Raw genomic sequence first — 23,536 nt, 5'->3', positions numbered from 1 at the left:
CAGACAGACAGGGTGGGATAGGATCAACAGATAGAGAGACGGGTGGACGAGGGAGGCACAGGTCGAGTCGGTTGTGCGCGCGCATTTTATCGAATTTCCTTTCTTTCTTTTTTCTCTTGATTATTCTCGTCTTGCCATTTTTAGGGGGTTTCGAGATCTTCTGAGATTCCGTGCCCCCCCCCTTCCCCTAAATTCTCCAGTCACATATTCCCCCCTTCCCCCCTTTTGAAGTCTCCTAGGTGAGGTCCTTTCCTGCCCGGTTCGCTGGTTGGTCATTGGACGTCCAGCCGACTGACTGACTGACTGACTGACTGACTGACTGACTGACTGACTGACTGACTGACTGACTGACTGACTGACTGACTGACTGACTGACTGACTGACTGGCCAGCCGACTTGATGGACTGAACCAAGCCGAACCGGAAGGACAACATCGGCTACTACTACTACGCCCGCGACAAAAACAGCTGTAACCATTAAAAGACACCATCTCTTACTCGTCCACTCTCGGCTATTATCCTCCCTGGGACCAAATAAGCGTACACCTTGCCTTGCTCCCCCCCTTTCTGGCTGTCCGCCCGTAGTCAGACACTCGTGTGGGTCCCGTTGCTGCTTCGTCTCCCTCAGCTCTTTTGATTAGGTACTCCTCTTTCCTTTTCGCATTGTCGAACGGGAGGGGGGGGAGGGGGGCGAGGTAGGAGGAGAGGGAGGTAGGAAGAAGCGAAAACAGCGAGAGGTGGTGTGCGAGCACTCCCCGACTGAGGAGATGATATTGTTTTCTCTTGTCGGGGGCTTATTCATGGCAATATCGCGCCTCCGCCTCTCCTCCCCCTGGCCCTTCCGACCGCGTTAACCAAGAAGGGTGTCAGAGGTATATATACATACTCATGGCCATTTCTTCATTATAGAAAACCCGACAAAAAGAACACGTATTGCCATCTATCTCATCTACGAGCTGCTCCCGGCTTCTGGCTGCGACCCGCTTGCGGTGGCAGAGGGAGTGGCTGGGGCGCTGCTGGGGGCGGCCGCCGCATCCTTACTCGCCGCCAGCTGCCAGGCCGGGATGGAGGCTTTGGGAGGGGTCGGCCCGCTGACGAACGGGTTGGTCCGGCTGCCCAGCGAGGAGATGTAATCTTGCCTGCCTGCGGGCTGCGGCGTGTTCTCGTCCCCGTTCTCCTTCACCGCGTCGAGTCCCGGGGTCGGGCCGGCACTGCCGACACCAGCGGTGGCGGTGACAGCAGGCGCGGCATTGCCGCTAATGGTTCGGAGATAGCTGTTCGCGCTAGGTGACGGGGCCGGGCTCGACGCCGCCGTCATCCTCTGGTTGATGAGCGACTTGAGACTCTTGACCTCGTTGGTAATCTCCTTGAGCCGGTTGTCGGTGAAGTCCTTGTTGGCGGCCATGGACTTGGGGATGACGCCCTTGAGGGCCCGCATCTCCTCGCGCAGCCGGTCTGCCTCGTCGTCATGCCGCCGGCTCGCAGACCGCGTGTCACGCATGAACGACTCGAGCTCCTCGAGGACCTTGTCGAGCTTCTCGGTGCGCTCCTTCTCAGACGCCTTCAGGTCTTCCGTGTCCTTGCTCAGCTGCTCGAGCGTCGCGAACGCCTTCTCAAACTGTTCGTCCACCAGAGCCTTGTCCTGGTCCAGCCTATCCGGCGTCGGGGGTGAGACTAAGGGGGTGATGTAGCGCTGCCGTCGGGTTAGTCGAGTTGGCCTTGTCTCCCCGGGCTGTCCCGACGTCCTCGCACTAGTAGTAACGGAGAATAGTGTGCATACCTTGGTGATAGTGTACAAGCCATAGCCGACTCCGCCCATCACAGTGGCCATGATGAACCAATCGCGCCAGTCCCTCTTAGGGGGTGCTGGCGGCGGCGGTTGCCATCCGTATGGTTGCGGTTGTTGGTATTGGCCGTAGAACGGCTGTTGTTGGGCAGGGGAGGAGGTAGGCTGTGACGATGCCGCCGAGGCGGTCACCGAAGTGGAGGTTCCGGTACGCGCGAAAGCTGCATCGATCTCTTCCTGGGTGAGGTTTTTCGACTGGAGGAATGTTATCTTGTTCTCGACGGGCGAGGAGGCAACATTTGGGTCTCGCAGGACTGGTGTAGTGGCCGACCGCCGGTTAGCCCTCCGTCTCTGGGGATGCCGTGTCCGCGATGGCTGGGCAGCACTTACAAGAGATAGCAGAGGCCACAATGTCCTCGCGAATTGGCATGATGATATAGTGTCCGCCTCCTCAGCAACACGGGATCATGGCAGAATGGCGATGCTCTTAAGATAGTGGGAAGTGCGTACGCGTCGTGTGAGAGGGCGAGATGGCGGGAGGTTGGGAATTGCTGATGTTGTCGCGACGTAGCTAACAGGGAGGATGGGCACTAACCAAGGTACCGATGTAGATACAAAGAAAAGGGACTTGAAGGTGTTGACGACGGAAGCGTTGGCCGAAAGAGAAAATGGACCGAGGCTCGCGGTCGGTTCGTAGGTACTTTACATAAGCCCGCATTAGGGGGTTACGAACATGTTCTCCGTCGGCATTGGTCTCACGTGCTCACGCCTGCACAGGTGGGTAGGTACCTAGTATGCACTACGCAGTACATGACCTGGTTCTGCCTTACATACCTCCTATATACCTGGAGGTGCCTCGCGTATCTCTCTCTCTTGCCTTTTATATGAGGAGTGAATCTCGAAGTCGGGTTTGGAGATAACCTCTCCCGAATCGATGCTAACGAATATGCGTCCAATGCTATTATGCATCGTGTTATTTATGATCGAAAGATGCCCTCGCGCCTTGCTACATCAGCAGTATGTATTCTCACTGCCGGGAAGCTATACCTAGGTAAATTGCATGTGCCTACAGGTAGCCTAGTACCCCAAGTACTTAGCACTAGTCGTACTGTGTTGGTGCCTCTCTACATAACTGCTTAGCTGACTGAGGTGCCGGTGCTAGGAGGTTGCTCTGTCTTATCCCCCGCAAACGCTCCACAAACAGTGAACTTCCGTCCCCGTCCTCAAATGCGGACATGTCTCCTTACACCTTTGCGCGTCTCTATTTTCTTTACAAATAGAATCAACGGTCTAGTATTGCCACTGGTCTACTCCGCCGCCTCTCTACTCGGGACCATCCGAAAAAAAAGACGCTCATGTATCGCGACACCAGAACAAGTAGGATAGGCAGCTATGCCTCGACAGCTCCCCCCGTCTCCTTATACAGAGTCCCCGCGAGGAGATGACTGACTAGCTTACCGTACGCATACGAGAGAAAAAAAAGAGAGATCGCCGTACCCATGCCTGACCTGCCTCCCTGCCTTGCCATACCATGCATGTCCTGGGATGATGAAAAAGAAGAAAAGAAAAGGGGAAAAACGCGGCATTTCACTCAGACATAACTTTTCTCTCTCTCTCTCTCTCTCTCTCTCTCTCTCTGCCTACCTCTCCCGCGTGGTGTTGGTTGCCGAAGCTACCAGCTCGTCGCGCCCGTCGTGCGGTTGAAACCGCCGCGGAGCTGCTTGTCTCCCTTGACGACCCTGCCCTGGAGAATCGTGTACCGGACGATGTTCTCGCAGTCCTCGGGGCGGACGCGCGCGAGCCATATGCATTGGGCCGCGCCGGCCGTTGCTCCCTCCGCCTCTCCCGTGGCCTCGCTCCCCTCCGCCTGTTCTCCGGGCTGTTCCCCGGGCTGTTCCCCGGGCTGTCCCTCGGGCTGTCCCTCGCCGGCGGTGGTGGCGGTGGCGGTGGCGGTGGCGGTGGCGGGAGGTAGTGTGCTAAGTGCGGGTAGCTCGCCTTCGGGTAGGTCGGCGCGGCGGACGTTGTCGACGCCGAAGGCGTTGGGGCGCCGGTATATTAGCACGTTAGCGGAATACTTGTGGCCGCCGACGTGGTTGATGAAGTAGATGCCGACGCCGCCGGGCCGGTCGTCGTCAAGGTCGCGGTCGAGGCCGAGCGGGCGCAGGTGACGCTCGAGCTCCTTGCGGATGAGGGGCGCGCTCTGGCCGCAGCGCGCGTCGCGCGACCGGTGCGAGCAGAGCAGGACGACTGCGCTGTGCGGACACGGCCGCGCGCGCATGTCGCCGACGCTCGAGCGCGAGGACGAGATCGTCTTGGGCAGCCGAATCGCCGGCTCGAGCGGGTCCGAGGTCGTCGGGGCCCGCGAGATGTACTTGGTGACGAGGCTCGGCACCGCCGGCGGCGTCACGTTCTCGACGACGGTGAAGGCCGGGAGGACAAGCACACTCGTCGGTTGCGAGTAGTCCGGCGTGTTGTCCGGCGTAGGCATGTTGGAGGCGGAGAGCATCAAGCGCTGCCCGGCACGTTAGATTAGCGGGCCCAATCGGGCGTCCTTGGAGAGAAACTTACGCCGTTGCTAGGCTTACTCGCGCGGCCGAAGGCCTCCATGACGCTGCCCCGCTCGTCCTCGACGCTCCTATGCCAGTCGGACTTGCTGGTTGCAACGATGACGTGGGTGCTCCAGGGCTTGATGTTGCCGTACAGCGGATGGGTCTCCTCGACCTTGAAGTGGCGCGGGTACTTGATGGTGCAGCTGTCGCAGTCGTGCGTGCACTCCTCTCCGTCGACTTCGGGCCGCGTCCGCGGGAAGAGCTCTTCGGCCCGGGCGCTGCCCGTCACCAGCCGCTTGGCGCCGCCGATGAGCGACAAGAAACCAGCTGCCGCCATCCTCGTAGGTAGGTATGTGTATCTGTGCCCGCGGCGCGGAAGGGCGGTGGAGCGGGAGCGAAGGTGGGAGAAGGCGGAAGATGTGCGTAGAACAACGATCGCGTAGGCGGACTGCGATGGGCGCGGGCCGGGTGGACAGCAAGAGTTTATCTAGTCGTATACCTGAGTAATTCTTCTTGCTCCCCACTCCCTCTCCTTTCCACTCTTATCCAATCCGATGCCCGCCTATTCACCTCGTAGGCACCTGCACGGGCACGCATAGCCCTAGTCAGCGTTCACGTATGTATCTCGGGCTAGGGTCGAGAGCCGTGTCGGCCAGGACTGGGGGGGACCAAGGGGGATGCATCGAGATGCCTTGGATGGGAGCTTGTATGGAGGCAGGGTTGAATGTGCCTGATGTACCCGGGTTGCGTGAGGCGGACATGCAAATGTACACTTGGCGTGTGCATATAGGTACATGCTACCTACACCAGGGCAAGAGGAGGTACCTAATATTAGGTACCTTAGAGTGAAAAGAAGGGAGATCATGACGCAAGATGGCGACACGTCTCTCGGTACGTACCAGCTCTTCCTATCTCCGGATTTGTAGTGTTGGGTGCACTAGGTAGGTAGGTACGTATCAGTGCCTGGGTGCCCGAGTGTGTTATGCCGTACCGTATAATGAATGCTATTTTCTCTCCCCCTTTTGTTCCCGATCAGAAACGTCTTTTTCGGTGGAGATGGCGAAACTCGAATTAAGCTGTCTTCTATTCGAGGCGGCCCTCGAGAAGGGGGGCCCTGTTTCGCTATTAATACCTACCGTCTTTCGGCTCCCGGCGCATCACAACTCGGACAAAAGAGGGCACGGCCCTTCGGGGCTAAGGCGCGGCCTCGCGGAGTAACGACGGCTTTCCGAGTCGGCTGTATACAGCTACCAGGTAGTACCCATCTCACCCAGGGGGTTGCCTGCTCCAGGCAGGTTACTTCAGTTAGGCGCCAACCTCCTCCCTCCAACCATGTGGCTTACCGCCTTATTACCCCCTTGCCTACCTGGATACCTAGGTACCTCCTATCCGCGGGCGCCCATTATTAAGCGATTTGCGATCAGCCCGCTTAATAGGTGCCTACCTAGGTACCTACCTATCAACTGCATGTCCTCGTCAGATCTCTCCTCTCCTATGTACACGTATGTATAGGCTACTACATACCTGGGTATACGTCGCTGTCGGGCTTGTCGACACCCTGGTAACCCCGCAGCATCGCGGGGTACCGCCTCCGCGCCTTTGTGAAGACGCAGAGTAGGAAGAGCCGCAACCCCCTCCCGGAATCATCTTGGCGCCCCGAGGGTAGAAGTCTAGACGGTTATTAATTAGCTACGACCTGAGGCCTGCGTCTGCTCGGGACAAAGCATGGTTACCATTGTCACATCCTCCCTCAGCTTGGTATGACTGGTTGCAACCCCTGCCAAGGAACAGGTCCAAATACAACCCACCCGCATATAAATCTACATACATACGCATACGCTCTACCTAGGTAAGAGGTAGGTATTAGACATCCAAGCGCCTTCGTGCCGGCCACGTTCAAACTGATCGGGAACGCCCAAGGTCGTCACGCACACCCATCGTCGACACGCAACAGCACGAGTACGTACGTACACGCCATCGCCTCCTGCCCACACCCTAGCATCTTACCCGCTCATTCCCCGGACTCTCAACGTAGGATACGATAGAGACACACATATGCATTACAGTATTACGGTAATAAACCCCAGACGACCCAGTCCAAGCGGGCAAATCGTACAGTGGCCTCATGCCTGCCCCCCCCCCCCCCCTCTAGCTTTCGCCGTCTGACGACAATCCACTCTTCCTCCTGCGCAGCTGCCCCCTCTCCCGCATCGCTGCTCTAATTTTGTTGCTGGCCTCGTTAAACCCCTCCTTCGAATCCAGCGACGTGAAACCCGACACCGGGAATCCTCCGGACCCGAAAGCGCCGCCGCTGCTGCTGCTCCTGCTTCTCGACCGAGACGAAGGCCGCGTCGCGAACATACCAATGGCGCCAATGTTGCTGAAAGACTCGTTTCTCGGGATCGCCCGGCTCGAACGCGTCGTGTTCTTCCTCGAAAGGCGAGGAGACTCTGGCGGGGTCGGCTCCGCCGCGTCCACGATTCCGGCTTCCTTCGGCGAGCCGAGCGCACCGTCCTCGCGGGACGGCTCGGGCATGAGACGGCTATGCTCAAAGTCCTCGTACATGTCGGGGCCGAGGTCATTGATCACCTTCACCACCTTCTCGGACAGCTCCGCTCTCCGCTCCCGCAGCTTGTGGATGCTGTAGGCTGACGTCGGGCTGATGCATAAAACCAGCGGCCTCAGCGACTTGAGGATATCCATGCCGACCTCGCCGAATCGCAAGGCGGCGAACGTGATTGCCGGGAAGAAAATCCAACCGCCGACGAAGACTAGCCAGAGCGGTACCCACTCCGGCATGTAACCCCATAGGTGGTCTTGGTACACCTTGACGGCGAGTAGGACGGTATAGAGGTTGTAGAGCACGGGAGCGAACGCCATCGCCACGAGAAGTTTCCACGTTGCCATGACATCCCGGCCCTGGACCTTGACGGACGAAGCCGCTAGCGCTTCCTTCGCCTTCTTGTGGCTGATGAACTTGGTGGCGACGAAGACGGGGGCGAAGAGGACAAGCCCGGGGATCACGCCGACGGAGAGCAGTGATAGCTTAAATACCCGATATAGGAGGGTGAAGACGACAGTCGGGAGGGTCATCTTGGCGTAGGCTACCTGGTGATCTCTGATGTTCAGGTAGCGCAGCTGCTTGTTGTAGTCTTTGACATTGTCCATCAGGTCGATGATGCGTGGGTCGTCCTTGTATTTCGAGAAGCCCACGGCGAGCCTCCGGTTGAGCTCCACCACCATCGGCAGAGGCAGCTTCTTTCCGGTATTGTACAGCCTCCTAGCCCCTTGGATGCACATCAGGGTGTCGTAATCCGGAGAGGATACCGTGACAGCACTCAGAGCCTGGTGAACCATGTCGAGCGTTTGGCCGATCGCGTCCCTCCTCTCGTTGTTCTTGTACTTCTCAACCAAGTCCCGAGGGATCTGAAACGGCGCGCCAAACTCGACGACGGCCCGCGACCGGAACTTGTGAGCATGGAAGTAATTCATGCCGACGGGGACAATCTGCAGGCCGCAGTCCGGGTCCTCGGCCAGGGTACCCAAAGCCATGATAGCGACGCCGGCCTTGAGCGGCAATAGCTCGGTCCTATCGTGACTACCCCCCTCAGGGAAGATCCCGATACAACCGCCCGACCTGAGGCGGTTGAAGACGGCCTTGTATACCTCGGTCTGGTCGATGTGGGGAGCCAGCTTAAATTTGGTGCCTTCGTAACCGTCTCCGTGCCCACGCAATTCCCGGTTGGTCAGGTTTCCTTTTTCGTCTATGTCGTCCCGGCCGGTGAGTTGCTGCATGGCGAGCTTCCCCTTGAACGGCCGCTTGACCCGTAATTCCTCGGGGCCGTTGATGGCGGAGATGTCGACGGAGCTGCCGGACTGGCCCTTCGCGGAAGGCAAGAAGATCAAGCCACCGACTCCGGCCTCCTTCTCGAAATTGGTGCCGATGCCCCGTACCAAGGTCGGGTCGTTGATAGGATCGGGAAGGTAGATGAGGCCTGAAGCCGGTTTCGCCTTGTCTTGAGCGCGGCCGACCGGGACGGAGCCGGTCTGGCGCGATCCCCATCCGATGAAACCGTGCACGGATTTCTCGGCGATCAAGAGGCCGACGCGGCGCTTCGCCTCATTCTTGAGCGTTCGTTGCAGAACGAGGCCGTCGACGAATTGATTCGCGTGCGGCGCAGCGACGAAGAGGATGGGGCCGGACCTGGGCACCCTCCAAGCGCCGCGGGGGTGGACCTCTCGAAAGAACAGGTCAACCAAGACGGAGAAGGTGTGGAGGAAAGCATCATACTTCCAATCCGACATGGGATACAACTCTTTCTCTTTGGTCGCCTTCGACTTCGCCGCGACGGAGGGCGGCGCCCCATTGGCGAACTTGGATTCGTCGGCCATGGTCGCGGTAGTAGGAGCAGCACTTCTCGTAGCGACGGGTGGTGGCAGTAATTGCGGACGCTCACTGCGAGGTCGAAGCAAGTGGTCTGTGTCGTGGAGGTCGCGATGATGGCCGGCCCGCGTATTGTACCCTCTATCGATGCGGTGGCGGACTATAGTATGGCGGCCGTGAGGGCAGTTATGATGTAGACTGCCTGTCGATACGAGTCGTACAGGTCGCGGGGTAATTACGTCGCTCTCAACAGTGAATGCGATCTGGAGATGATCACGTTTCCCGAGGATGGGATTGTGTCAACGCGACGACTACGACAGAAACCTGGGTAGGAAGGGGTCGGAGGAGAGGCGGTTTTAGTAGGACCCTGGGTAGGCAGACGATTAGCCGGCGAGACAGCGATCAATGGGTCGGCACGCGAGAGATCACGGCGAACGTCATGGTTGGGAAAAGATGATGGAGAGATGCGCGGCCGATGAGGACAGAATCGCAGTAGCACAAAGAGGAAGAAGAATAGGATGAGAGAGAGAGAGAGAGGAGAGAGGGAAGAGAAGGACGTGGATTACCTAGGCCAGGTAAAATAACGAGGAAGAGTTATCGAAGACGGCAACAGGCGAGGAATGGAAAAGAGGGAGAGGGAGAGAGAAGGGTGGGAAAAGCGCTCGTTTGAATCAGGGCAATGACAAGTAGAGGAGGAGGCGACAACAGCGACTCGTGCTGCGGCGCACAGGGAGCGAAGTTCTGCGCGGGGATGCCGGAAGAAGCCTTTTTTTTTACTGGAAGCTTTTCTTGGCAACCTTGGCAAATCTTGTGACAGATGCAGAAGTTCCCAAGCTCCGATTGCCCAGCCTGCCCTTTTCTTCCTAGCCTGGTCAGCCTATAGACCGCGTGCCCACGCAGAGGCATTATCTCGACATCTCAGCACTGGCACCACCTACGGGGCCGTGGGGGGGGAAAAGGGAGGGGAGGGTTGGAGGAGACCTCGGGTTTCAACCTCAGGGACTTACTCATACATCATCACGACACACCCGCTACCTACTTGTACCTACCCACCTCCAGCATATGGGTAGGTACCTACCTAACCCGTTACCCAGTCACGTCAGATGACGAGGAGGGAGGTAGGTACATATACCTATGTCGGTAGGAATGTGTTTAGCTGCAACCGCCTCTGCTAGATGAGGAGACATTTCTCTACTACCTACCTGTAAGTACCTACCTAAGGAGGTAGGTAATGGATGGCATCAAACGGAATAAGGGTGTTGTTAGGAGGTAGGTAGGTGCCTACCTAGGTACACAGCAAGGGCTTGGATGCTATACCTAGATGCTATACCCACCTACCTGCTGTCCTAAATATAGACAGATTAAAGGTAGCTGTGCGCGAGATGGAGCCCATCGCACGTACCGACCTCTTATCGGCAACAATGCCCGAGTAGGCATGTTTTGCCATCTACAGCGAGTATATCCATTCCACCCATTCCACCCATCCACCCGTCACCCTTGTCTCTCCCGACAGGTAGGTAGCCCGACTCGACCGGCGGCGTGGCAGGGAGGCGGGACGTGCCCAAGTTTAGTGTGTATGAGTACCTATGTGGACAGGCAGGAGGTTAGGCGGGCCAAATCCTACCTCGGGAACGCAAGAGGCCTATCCAGTCGCTCGTCAGCCGCCCAGGGCCAATCCCGCGGTGCCCTCTGCGTCTTTCCATACGAGTAAATTACTTGATCGAAAGTGCATGCCTTAGGTCAGGTCGGTAGTTACCTATAAGAGGCATATACCTACCTACAGTACAGACAGACCTTTTGTCGAAGCCTTGCGTAGCACATACCATCTATTACATGACCACGGGCTACCCCCCCGCGGGCCACCCCTTAACATACTAAAAAACGCTAAAACAGGCCCTTTTATAAATTAAATAGCTTACTTAAATAAATTCGAAAAATTATAAAAACTAAACTAGATTAATGCCCGTTACTTAATTAATCCCTAAAGCGCGCCGGAGCCCTAATTACGCGCGGTAATCGGACGCGTTATAATAATTAAGTATCTTATTTATCCTTACTTAGTAGGCTTATAGCCTCTTCCTAGGCTACCGTTACTACTACCTCCTCTTGTTGCTATTATTATTCGATTACGGCTTCTAACGTAATATTAGGTAGCTATTTATCACGGTTTCAAGAGCTGTTCGCTAGGTGAAAGGGTATAAATTAAAGGAATAAAGCTATACGAAGAGGAAAAGGAAGAAAGGTACGCTCTATTAAGGCCGCGCCTTTAGGAGCTAGCTATATACGGAAGGAGCGGTTACGTACCCTGGTATTATATTAACTAAGGTTTTATAATTAGGCGTAGTTTATTATATAAGCTTTCCTCTTCGTTAATTAAGGTATTCGAATCGTTTTTAATTAGTAGCGTTTCCTTTTCTTTTTAATTAATTAACCTTTCTCTTACTTTTCCTTTTACTCCTTCTCTTAAACCTTTCCTCCTTTTATAATAATAATAACTTTCCCGTTCTTATTACCTTAATTAACGTAAGTAAACTTCCTTTTCTACGGTTATTCGTCGTTATTATATTACTACTAAGGCCGTATTTCGTCGGGATATAGCTTTCCTTTTAATTCGCGCGTTTCGTAAGGTATTCGATTAATTCTTAGCTAACGTAATATTAATAGATATCTTTTTCTTCGTTTCCCGACCCCCTAGGTCTTTCCGCTCCTGCTTTCCGTCGCTTAATACGACGTCTTACGTCCGTTTTTTCCGCCGACGAGGGTAATAATAATAACGCTAGTAATATCGCCGTCGTAGCGGCCCTAGTAAGGCTAACCTTTTCCGTTTCGTTATTCCTTTTGCCTAATTACGTATTAATCGGTTTTTATAGCGAAAAAGCGCCTCCCCTAGCCCTAAGCCCGCCGCTTAAGAGGCTACCGTTCCCCTTTAAACTCTTATTCCCCCGCGTACGGCTACCGTCCCGCGTACGGCTACTACCCCCCGCTCGGCCGTTACCCGCCCGGCGGATACCCGCGCCTTTTTTTATCGTCGTTACGTAGGCGCCTTACGTACTTACTACGATAAAAAAGGCCGGGGCCTGGCGTATGCGGAATACGCGGCTAACGGATATAGCTACTAACCGTTATAAGTACTACGTATGCCTCGTATAAGTAGCTATTATTAATATCTTCTAGCCCCGCCGTCGCGCTTTCCGCCGCTTATTAATAAGTAGCCGGCCGTACCTCCGCTAGCGGCTTCCGCTTACGGAACGCCTTCGTCCTCGCTAACGCCGCCGAACGCTTATTAACCTACGACTTAATCGGCCCGTTAGCTTCCCCCCTTTCCTTTTTTTTTTTTTTTTTATATATATTAACCCCCTTTTTTAAGGAATTCGTAAATCCTATAACCCGAGCCTCTAGCCCGGCTTCCCGCTTTAACGAAGCCGCTCTTACCGGTCCGTTTACCGTCGCCGCCGTTACCCCCGCCGGCCCGTCCGCTACCCCCGCCGGTCCGCCTGTTACCCCCGCCGCCTCCGGCCTTAATAACGCCGCCTTTTAACGTACGGTTTCGGCCCTAAAGAAGCGGATTAACGCCTTAGAAGGCTCCCGGCGCTTCCGTTCCCGCTCGCCGGCCCGCTTCCCGCGCCTCCGCTTACGTTTCCGCCGCTCCTAACGCCGCCTTTATCCCCTAGCTTCTCCTTTTCCCTTAGAAACGTTAGATATTAACCGCGCCGCGCGCGCCCGCCGCTCCTTCGCCGCCCGATTTATCCTCGACGAGGAGGCCGAAAAAGCCGATACTTCCGAGTCCCTTCCGGGAAAGGAAGAGAACGGCGATTACGACGACGACGACGATTAATCGGCCTTCCCTTCCTTTTTTTTTTTTTTTCTTTTTTATAATTAAATAACGCTTTTATAACGTTTAAAAAAGAGATTTAACCTCGCGGCTCGGTTCTTAAGTATTCCGTTTCTTAATTAATCGTAATTTTAAGTTCTTTTAAGTCGTATATTTTTCCCTTAAGCCGTCGTTTACGGTTATTAATCCGTACTTATTTTCGTAAACGTTTAATACCTCCGTTTTTATAAAGTCGGATAATAGGTACTAGGATAATTCTTAATAGCCTTTCTAACGTATTAAGACTTCGCGTCGTTTTTCCTTACTTACTTTCTTATTTCTTACGTAAAGGATCTTTTTTATTATAAATTCGTTAGTTCTTTCGATAAATAATAAGAAAGGCTATAGGTCGTTTCGGGTTTAGCTTAATAATTCGTTCGTATACGCTTTCCGTAATTAATCGACGTAAAATTTATTATCGATCTCGGCCGGGATATCTCTTAATTCGATTACGTACGGGTTTAGTACTTTCGTAACTATATATTTTACCTTTAATTAATCGAATTTCTTCTTAAGTTTATCCGTATTATAATAAGTAAGGTCGAGCTATACTTTATCGCTTACTTAAAGTCTTTCGGCCGGAAATCGTTTCTAGTTTACGTAAAATTCGTATTACTAAGAGGCTACGGTTAATATTATTTATACGAAGTTTAAAACTACGTAGACCTTATTTACGAACGCCTTCGCTTAGAGTTCCGGTAGTAAAGGTATTATTTCCGCGCCTGGGTCGGCGGAAACCACGGGTACGGGGTTTAAGTCGAAGCCGTATATCGCGAAGAAAGGAAAGAGCCCTATCGAGGTATTAAGCCGTTCGTTTAACGTTAATTAAACGATAGGTAGCTATTATACCTAATCGTTTTACTCGTAATTAATATAACTTCGTAATACCGCTTAGATTTCTTAATTAACCCTTTCGAAGCCTTTATTTATTTAAGGATAATATACCGTATTTAATTTTTACTTTATACTTATTAATCGGTAAAGATAACTCTAAAAACGGCTTAGCTAATTCGATCCTTTATCGCTTATAATATTTTTTAGCTAGTTATAATATCGGACGTAGTACGCTAAGAAGCGCTCCGTATACGCTTTTACGTCTATAATAAACGTAAGTTCGAGGATTATAATCTTACTTAAGCGGTTCTTAATTACCTATATATACCGATTATTCCTCGATAGGAATAAGTTTACGATAAAGTTTATTTATATATCCTTAAAGTAACGATTAAATATAAGAAAAGGTTTAAAGAGTTCTTTTTTATATTCCCTTTATAACTTAAAGCGGCCGTAAACGTTATAATTACGAATAAACCTTCTTACGTATTAATAAAACATCGGCTAGTAGAAGTTTCGGCTTAGGATCGCTATAATATCCTCTCGGCCGGGGTAGCCGATAGCGTATAAGTCGTAGGTTCTTTAGATTATTTTCGTCCGTAGTTCGTTAAGTTAGTCCGTACCTCGGGAGTTTATTTCCGCGTTTCCGGGAGGCGGACCTTTTAATATTTATATCCGGTCCTTAAATAATAACCGTCCTCCGGCGTTAATCGTATATTCCGCGATTTATATCTTTAACTTTATAGTCGGGGCGAAGAAGCGGGCGCTTTATTTTACTACCTAGTACGCCTATTAATATAACGTATCGAGGTACGCCGTCTTTTCCTATAGGAACTAGAATTTATTATCTTCGAAAACTCTAATATCGGGCCCGGCGGACTAGGACGTTATTATTACGTAGATTTAATTTCGAAAAGCCCCTTTAGGAATAAATTATAAGTACCGTAATTCCTTATCGTTTATATTTAATCGGTTTTAATTCTTTCGGAAGAACGCATCGGGAACCGCGGCTTAATTATTAGCGCGGTAAACGAGGTCGAAGTTATACCGGGATAAGAGCTCCGCTTAGCGCGCTTATCGCTCCGAAAGGCGCTAGCGGGTTATAAAATATTCGAGGTTCTTATAATCGGTTAGGATAGTAAATTTTTCATAGCTCCTTAGCTCGGCGTTTTATTATTTTAAGTACTTAATAATAACTAATATTTCCTTATCGTAAATCGGATAATTAATCTCGGCCGGTCCTAGCTTTTAAGAGTAATAAGTTACTACCTTTCTCCTCTCTTTAGCCTATTAGGATAGTACGCCGCCGAACGCCTACCTTAAGTAATTTATTTCTAAGAACGTTAACTTATCTAGGTCTTACTACGTTAAAATAAACGCCGACGTAAATAAGGTCTTTAGGCGCTAGAACGCCTCTTCGTAAATAAGGTTCCATTTAAAGGGCTAATTCTTTTTTATTAGAATAATAAGGGAGGCGGTAATCTCGGAAAATCCGGGAATAAATATACGGTAGTAATTAACGAACCCTAAGAAGCTTTTAACTTCTTTTATTAAAGTAGGGACCTCTTAATTTAATATTGCTTTTATTTTTTCCGGGTCCGTTTATACTTTCTTACCGGCGTATATAATAAACCCTAGGTATTTAATAATCGTTATTACGAATTCGTACTTCCCGGGGTCTAAGTAGAGGCCGGCTTCGTAAAAACGCTCCAGGATTATACGTACTTTAGCTATATAGTCCTTACGGGACCCGCTCGTATAAATAAGGATATCGTTTATATAAGCGCTAACGAAATCGTCGAGGAATCCCTTTAAAACGTTATTTATATATCTTTAGAAGGTCGCCGGAACGCTTATTAACCCGAAGGATATTATTAGCCATTCGAATAACCCGTATCGGGTTTTAAACGCCGTTTTAAATTCGTTACCTTTCGCGATACGGACCTTATAAAAGGCCGCGATTACGTTTACCTTCGTAAATTACTTTACCGACGTAAGGTTACGTAAGGTATCGCCGATAAACGGAAACGGGTAACGGTTTCTTCGGGTTAAGCGATTTAGGGCCTAATAATCGTAATAAAATCGGAAGCCGCCTCCTAACTTACGGACGAAGAAAATTAAAGCTCCTACTTCCGAGTTACTAGCCCGGATAAATCCCTTATCTAGTAAATCGCGGAGCGTTTTCCGTAGTACTAGAAGCTTTTCCCGAGATATCTTATATAGGAAATCCTAAGGTAATAGTTTCTCTCTTTCGTTTAGTCTTTTTTCTATATTAATCTTATAATTAACGCCCGGGCGATATAAAGCGAGACGGTCGGCTTCTTCCTTTTTTTATAGCGGAAATAGGTCGTAAAACTTCCGTAGGATTATCTCTCGTAACTCCGCCTCCGTTTTTACGGGCTTCGGTTTTAAGGCTTTCTTTATATCTACTAGAGAGGCGGCGAATATCGACATATCCTCCGTATTTATTCCTTTTCTTTTACGGCGGCGTATCCTTTTAACTAAGCCTACGAACGTATTAATTAATACGTACTAAGCCTTTTTTAACTCCCTTATAAGCGGGGTCGTACGTTCCTTTTCCTTATATTATACGCTTATTCGTACTTTTCCGTACTATAATCGGTTTTCGTATAAGTACGAGATTACCTCGTTATATATTTACTACGGTTTTTCTAAAATTATTAGGAATTCTAATAACGGAATAACGTATACGTATATTAATTACGTATACCCGTTAATCTCTAGGGCTATATAGGTAATACCTTAAATTACCGCTTCTTTTATAGCGCTTAAAGCGCCTTTAATACTACGGGAAAGGATGGAAATAAAAGGTAGGTTAAGAAATTTAAATAAGTCCTTATTAATAGCTATAAAACATAAGTAACCTTCGTTTATAAGGACTTCCGATAGCGACGTTTTATTAACTATAATTAATAATAACGAAGGGCTACTTTTTATTCTATCCTTATAGGTTTCTTATTTATTTATTACCTTTTAGTTAGGCTCCGTCGCCCGACTTTATAACGAAGCTATTCTTTTCCCGCCGTTATATTAATTAATATATCCTTTAGTTCTTTTAGTAATAGTTCGATAACTTACGTTATCCGTACCGGTACGGGTGGGAACCGCCTTTAGCTACCCGGGCGAGTAACCGGTAGGTAGGAGTAATCCTTAACCTAATATTAGCTAGCGCCGTAGCGAAAGTAGTTACCCTGGACCTTTCTTTTTTCGTATTCTTCCTAGGGTACCTACCTTACCCGTCGGGTATTATTATTAGATCCGTTACTAGACCTGCCGTAGGCTTAACGGGGCCTTCCTTACGATTTAATAAAGCCCGTTATAATCGTATCGCTTTAAGTATTTATCCGGGCGGAGTCCGAACGCTAGGTAACGGATATTAATTCGTAACTCGGGGTCGCCGAATAACGCTTATTCTCGCCTAACTCCTTCGCGAGCCGTTTAAATTCGGTTATTTATTCGTAACGTTACGCGATTAAATAAATTTAAGCGATAAAGGTATCGTAATCTTAAGATATTTAGATCGGAATTAATATATTTTAAAGGTAGTTAAATAGTATTACTTTTAGTTACGTTAGCTTATTATCGTTATCCTAGCTAAAGCCTTTAGCGTTCGTTAAAACCTCTTCGAAGTCGGGTAGGAAGTTCCCGAAGGTCTTTCCTTCTTTCTACCGTAGTTTCCGTAGTTTTTACTACGCGTCCTTTTTAACCTAAATATTACCGAACGTTTCTTTTATATACCTTAGTAGGTCCTTAGGTTAGAACCCGCTCCTTAGACCGCCGGATCTCTAGAAGTATTTTATTTTCCGCTACCGATTCTCGGGTATCGTACCGAAAATAAAGTACCATATCGTATTATTATTACCGAATAAATCGTCCGGGGCGTCGATTAAGATTTTTACTTATAGCTTTTCTAAGTAAAAGTAAAACGATATAGCTTTTCCGTTTTATTCGTATTACTTAAGAGGTTTTCGTCGAGTTCCGTTTACGTCCGTAGGTAGGGTAGCTATAACCTTAGGTACGGGTACGGGTACCGGTAGTACGGGTATTAAGGAATTATTTCGTAGGAAATCGATTATATATTCTCTTATGGAATTTAAGAAGTAAAGGTCTTATAATAATACGTAATAAACTAGCGTCGCTTCTTAAGCGCTCGACTACGCCTAGGCCTTAGACTTATCTTCCGTTATTTAGGAGTCGGATATCGGATATCTAGGTATTAACCTTACGGAGAAAATAGTATAGCTTTTTATTACGGTTTTAAGAATTATTCGCTAGGTAAAAGGATATAAATTAAAGAAATAAAGCTATACGAGGAGGAAAAGGAAGAAAGGTACGCTTTACTAAAGCCGCGCCTTTAGAAGCTAGCTATATACGGGAGGAGCGGTTACGTACCCTGGTGCTATACCAACCAGGGTTCTATAACTAGGCGTAGCCCATTATACTATTAGTTATCTTAATCGTTCGCTAATTTCTCGTAAAGGAATTAGAAGCGCTTATTTAGGTTAGGAATAGCCTTCCTTTTCGGCTAGCTTTTTAGCTTTAATTAAGCCATTAACGAGGAAATCTAGTAATCTCTAAAAGCTAGCTTCGTATAAAGGTCGTAATAATCGTTAGTAACGTTCCTAAGCGTTACGCGAATATATAAAGATCGATTAACGGCGAATTTCCTAGCCTTATTAATCGCGTTTAACGTCGAGACCTAAACCTTTAAGCTTTCCTTTTTAAGGTTCTTTCGTTAGTTCGTTTTAGCTATATCTTTCTCCTATTAAAGCTTAAGGTATACTAATGCCTTATTACGGCTTATTAGCTAGTTCTTAGTTACCTTAAAGCCGGTATAGACGTTTTTCTCGGTAAAGGCGTCGATTTTCGCCGCGTATAAGTAACGTAAGAAGTTTAGTTTATTAATCGGCGCGGTATTCGTTAAGGAGTATAACTAGCTTAAGTACTTCCTATAAGCTATTTTAAGAGCGTTAAATAAGCTATTATCGAATAATTATAAGCCGTAAGAGGTATACGCTAATAGGAAATATAAGTAAATATTATACCGAAAATAAGTAGCTATAAACTTATCCTAAGATCGTAATACGTTAGTAATACTCGCTTATAAAAATTTAGAAAAAAATCGTAAAAATACGAAATTAACGTTAGTTAATTAAGAAATAAATAAACTAATAATTATATAGCTTTTATAGCCGTCTATGATTAATAAGCGGGCGTTAGACTCGTAGGAAAGGAGGCTATCCGTTTCCTTAATAAATATTTCCTTTAATTACTCTAGCGCGATATAGCTATCCGATTAACCGTTATCTAAGGTAATAAAGTACTAATCGGCGATCTCCTTGAATTAATTTATAAACTAAGTCGTTTAGAGTTCCTTTCCTTTAAAGATAATACCCGGTTAAAGAGTATGGCCCGTAGCGTTAATATACTTAATAAACGAGGTCTAAGTCCTAAGCTAAGAGCTCTTAACGATCGCTTTTCTAGTATTTAAGCTCCCGAAAACTAGGCTATCGAGCTTTAGTGCCTTAATTAGTATGGAAACGAAAGGATAAGGCTAGATAAAGCTCCTTACCCTAGCTAAGTATAATATCCCCTTTATCGACGTTAAAGGTAAAATAAGGCTTTATCTAGCCGTATTTAGCCTCCCGGATATCGAAATACTAGTTCATAACCTTTTAATTAAAGCAATTAAAACGCGAAGCTTTAGTTTTACGCCCGGATTTTAACGTAATTAAAGGGTTACGCTTTAAGAAGTTATAAAGCTAGTTCTTACTAAAAGGCCGTAAATCGCCGCTCGCGTTTAAAATATCCTAAGTAATTCCGCGAATAGTACGGTAATTAGGAGCTAGCCCTAGCGTTTCCTAACGTAAAACCTACGAAGCGAGCTATTCCTCCTACTTATTCGTTAAGCGCTATAAAAATTAAAGCTCTAATAATGCTAGCCTACCCTAAAGCTAAGCCGCTAGCGTAATTTGCGAAACGCCGTACATAATAACTAAACGGCGTATCGAAACGCCTTCCTAAGTAATAGATCGGATAATAAACGCCATAAGATCCTCGTTAACGAATTTCATAGTAAAAAAAGCTTATTTAATCGAAATTTAATTAATATTTACTCGTGTTAATTAAGTAGTAGTTTATAGCTATATAATTCCATTTACCGCCGTTTTTAGCTAATAATAACCCCGGTAATACGTATCCGATTTAATCCGAAAAAACGCCAGATTAATAGTAAAGCTTTATACGAACTATATTTATAGTATTTCCTAAATAGCTTTAAAACTAATGGAAAGCGGTATAATCTAAAATGGCCTGTTTTAGCTTTTTTTAGTATGTTAAGGGGTAGCCCGCGGGGGGGTGGCCCGTGGTCATGTGATAGATGGTATGTGTACCTTTTTGGTTTTTGTTGGGCATCCCATACGCCCACCTGCTGGCCCAGGTAGGTAGAGAGCTATCCCGCCCGTGACCTCTGGCGGACGCGTGAGTCTGGATCGACGGCCATGCAGGTCGAAAGATGTCGCCGTTATTGCAGACGCGGATACGAATGCAACGATAGGCGAACGTAAATGCAGGTCATAGTGGGCATGATGCCGCGGCTAGCTGCATGGTGCCATGTACCTAGGTAGGAGGGAGGCCTGTCCCCCTGAACCGTCGCCGTGTGGGGGGCAGCGCGTCGAAGCTATCCTCCTCGTACGGACACAACACCTACCACACCATACGCAGGGCTGATTACAGGTAGGTACATGTATGCCATACCTTGGGCATTATGCGTGCTATACCTACTTACCATAAACGTACAGGTTATACCTAGATTCAATATTACCTCCGACTTGTATAGAGAGAGAGCGAGAGTGAGCGAAAGGGTGCGAGAGAAGGAAGTGTGCAAAGGGGCAAAGAAGCAAGACAACGAGTCTTGTGACATGTCCGTATATCGCGGTAAGGTGGCGAGTAGTAGAGTAAAATAATACCTAGGTAATACTTAGGTGACGCACTTTATCTACCTACCTACGCTCTGCATGTGGGGAGGCCAATTTCTTACGTGACAGCAACGCGTCTGTCTGGCCTGGCCGTCTCACCCCTGAGATATCTTACCACTTACTACGAACACCTCGCCTCCTGGGTTTCATTCCCGTTCACTGCCAACATGTGACAGGACAACGCTGGATGAACCCCCCCCCCCTTCGCTGCCAACATTCTCGCCTTCAGCCCGTTTGTATCTGTCCAAGCGCAATTTCCAAATAGCAACTGTCGCGTCTCGGAACGGCCCGAGGGCTGACGGATATTGCGGTCGCTCTCGTCACCTGCCTCCCCCACCCCACACACGCCTCCTAGGCGCGTAGGTCCGGTACCGGTCAAGTGGTGGCTGTCTCAACTCTTTGCTTTCCCCTTTCCCTTCTTTCGTCGTCTGCTCTCCTCCGGCACAGCAACGCTTCCCTCCTGGATTTCGCTCTCCTCTACCGTCCCCGAAGCCTCCAGTTCCTTGAGCTTCTCCTGGCCCGAGATGAACATGCTCAGGTCGTGATTCTGGTCCTTGAGGTCCGCGTTCTCCGCCTCCAGCGCCCGGACCTGCCCACCGAGACTCTCGAGCTCTTTGTTCACATGCTCGATCCGCTCCATCAACCCTTCCGACACTTTCTTCTCCTCCTGGAGGCTTTTTCCTAGGCCCCTCGCAAGCTCCGTAGATTTAGCCGCGCGGTTACGTTCCCGTTCCAGGTCTCGCTCGAGTGAGGGGACAGTATGCGTGCGCAGCTGACGGTGCTCCTCTCGGAGAGCCCTGAGTTCCTCGAGCGCCTGTGACGCTTGGGCTGCGGCGGTCTCGGCAGCAGCCGACGCCTTCGCTGCCTTGTCGGCGGCCTTCGACAGCATCTCTTCAAAGTAGACACGTTGGCTCTCCAGCTGGCTGCTGAGAAGGTGAGTGTACTCCATGCCGATGCTCTCGAGCTTGGCCCGAGGTACGACGTCCTGGTCCTCGTGGTCGCCGGGCCCCGCTTGACGACCAGGCAACTCAACCACCTTCCCGTCGCCCTTGTCTCTAATCAGGCGGTGCACCCACATATCCCCGGCGTAATCCCAGACATGTTGCGTCTCGAGTTCGAGAGAGAAAGTATGGGCTGTCTCCTTCCAATGTTCTTTCGCGTGGCCCCCCTTGTATCTCCCGCAGCCCACATTGCCGCAGATAAGACATATCCATAGATCATCCGTAGAGTCGCAGACCGAGCACAGGTTGGAGACCCGCGAGCCGAAAGGTTGCGCAAATGGATTGTTAGGGTCGTAAGGAGCTGCGAGTGCGGGGCTTGACGACGATGAATATTGGCTATTGCTACTACCCGACAACGTCGGATTCGTGTGCCGGCAAACTGGGCAGCCAGAGCCCTTCCACTTCTGCAGGCAGGAGCAGTGAAAAACGTGCTGGCAAGGAATGGTTAATAGGCCCGTAGTGTCGTCCATACGCTCTAGGCACACCGGACAGGTAGGTAGTTCGATCAGGTTGGGCGTCGGGGGTGGGAACGGCTTGAGCGAGTTGGAAGTAGCTGAAGGGGACGGCGTGAACGGGTCTTGGCTGAGGTCCGGAAAGCTTCCGCTCGTGCTCGTCGGACTCTCGAAGGTGACAGACCTGATAAAGGCAACAGTGCAAGTCTCTGGCTGTTGTTGCCGCGTTAGTCTTCCGTGCGGATGAAGAAAAGAAAAGCCGGGGAGGGGGAGAGTCGATGCTCGTACCTCGATATCATTGAATACCTTGCCATCAAACTCGCGCCCGAAAAACCGCGCCTGCTTGCTATCACGAAATTTCATAAGTACGAGGTATCTACTCATGCGACCCGTCATGATCATGCGGTAGTGGCTGACTTGATCCCTCCACCTGTCCCCCACAAATCCCAGGAAATCGCTCGGAGACAGGTAGCTGGGGACGGCGGGGATGCAGATAGTGGTGCAGTCAACATGCGTGCCATCCTGCACCTCATCGGCATCGGGCATATGATCCAGAGGGGTCGTAAGTCCGGGGCTTTCCGTCTCTTCTCGGTACAGATGAACGATGCCCCAACCTAACTCGGTGGTCTTGGACGCATTTAGCGGGACATATTTGGCCTTCGTGGCCTTACCAGCGCCTCCCATAGACGGGCCGACGGCGGCCGCGGCCGCAGTGGTCGCTCTCTGCATGTTATCGTGGCTGTGGTAGCTATCTGCGTCGATGCTCTCGATCCTAAGCTGCCCGAACCGCCAGTCCTTGGTCGCGACGTGCGGGTTTATGGCAGCATGCGACCGCGGAGGCGGGATGCTATGCGTTCGTTGTCGGCGTCGGACCTCGCTGAGCCGCACGATATTCCGGCCGTCGCGGGATTCGGGCGGCCGAGGTGCACCACAGTCGATCACGCCGGAACCAACTTTGAACCGGCTAGTCGGTAGTCTGTCCTGCTGCCAATTGCGGGGGGCCCTGTTGCCGTGAGGCGGGACGGCCTCCCGGGTTCGAGGGTGCGTCGGAAGGTTGTCGAAGATATCCGCAGCTTTCCCAGGCAACCAGATCGGTCCCTGGTCGGGCTTAGGTAGCTTCGCTGCGTCGCCGGGTGTCGGGGTCGGCGTGGGATAGAGCTCAAACTTGAGGTGGTAGAAGTACGAAGGCATAGCCTGATTCTGCGAGGACGTGCGTCATGCAACGAGTTGCTGCCAACAGGCCAAAGCATCCGGGCGCGTATCGTGGAGGGCAGACTGACGGAGGTGGGAAGGCGAAGTGGCGAACCACCGACACAGTATTATGGCCTGGACTTATCGTGCAAGGCCGACAGATACTTCCATTGCTTACGAACCGAAAGGCTCTCTCCCGAAAAAACATGTCTTGGTTGCCGTTTTCACAGATAACTCCGAGCTGGTTACGTTTACAAGTTAGAACCGTCCGGGAGTCCTGTCGAAGTTACGACGGCGCCTGTCTGGCTTACGTAGCTCAGCAACACGGGTTGGGATCTACCGCGCAGGCAGATTGGTACGATCTACGAAAGAATAAAAAAAAAACCGAGGCGGGGAGCGCACAGCCCCGACGCCTCGCCACGCCTAGCTGTCCTTACATATTACTAATCGTCTCTAGTTACTATTGTCAGA

The 23,536-nt window shown here is 50.1% G+C and overlaps 4 protein-coding genes across 4 annotated transcripts; all 4 read right to left on the bottom strand.

The window, feature by feature from the left end:
- Positions 1–303: 303 nt before the first annotated feature.
- On the bottom strand, positions 304–2,468 carry GGS23DRAFT_556065 (peroxisomal membrane anchor protein conserved region-domain-containing protein). The gene is made up of 3 exons (XM_051515638.1): positions 2,176–2,468; positions 1,780–2,099; positions 304–1,692 (listed from the first exon to the last, which is right to left on the bottom strand). The coding sequence occupies exons 1-3, from the start codon at positions 2,213–2,215 to the stop codon at positions 949–951; spliced, it is 1,104 nt and encodes a 367-aa protein (XP_051374935.1). The 5' UTR covers positions 2,216–2,468; the 3' UTR covers positions 304–948.
- Positions 2,469–3,191: 723 nt separating this feature from the next.
- GGS23DRAFT_375855 (actin patches distal protein) lies at positions 3,192–4,927 on the bottom strand. Its single transcript, XM_051513386.1, has 2 exons — positions 4,354–4,927; positions 3,192–4,297 (listed from the first exon to the last, which is right to left on the bottom strand). The coding sequence occupies exons 1-2, from the start codon at positions 4,669–4,671 to the stop codon at positions 3,458–3,460; spliced, it is 1,158 nt and encodes a 385-aa protein (XP_051374934.1). The 5' UTR covers positions 4,672–4,927; the 3' UTR covers positions 3,192–3,457.
- A 1,554-nt stretch (positions 4,928–6,481) lies between these two features.
- GGS23DRAFT_556055 (uncharacterized protein) lies at positions 6,482–9,476 on the bottom strand (the record flags this gene model as incomplete). The annotated part of the gene is made up of 2 exons (XM_051515637.1): positions 9,285–9,476; positions 6,482–9,085 (listed from the first exon to the last, which is right to left on the bottom strand). The coding sequence occupies exon 2, from the start codon at positions 8,724–8,726 to the stop codon at positions 6,483–6,485; it is 2,244 nt and encodes a 747-aa protein (XP_051374933.1). The 5' UTR covers positions 8,727–9,085; positions 9,285–9,476.
- An 11,113-nt stretch (positions 9,477–20,589) lies between these two features.
- GGS23DRAFT_375775 (zf-UBP-domain-containing protein) lies at positions 20,590–23,424 on the bottom strand. The gene is made up of 2 exons (XM_051513385.1): positions 22,163–23,424; positions 20,590–22,087 (listed from the first exon to the last, which is right to left on the bottom strand). Exons 1-2 carry the CDS (start codon positions 23,063–23,065, stop codon positions 20,813–20,815), a joined length of 2,178 nt encoding a protein of 725 aa, XP_051374932.1. The 5' UTR covers positions 23,066–23,424; the 3' UTR covers positions 20,590–20,812.
- Positions 23,425–23,536: the final 112 nt, after the last annotated feature.

This window comes from Durotheca rogersii, assembly GCF_024521655.1.
Source record: "Durotheca rogersii strain YMJ 92031201 chromosome Unknown GGS23scaffold_4, whole genome shotgun sequence".
In the NCBI taxonomy this organism is placed as follows: domain Eukaryota; kingdom Fungi; phylum Ascomycota; class Sordariomycetes; order Xylariales; family Xylariaceae; genus Durotheca; species Durotheca rogersii.
The sequence above is the reverse complement of the archived record's forward strand: the minus strand, read 5'-3'. Positions and strand labels throughout refer to the sequence as shown.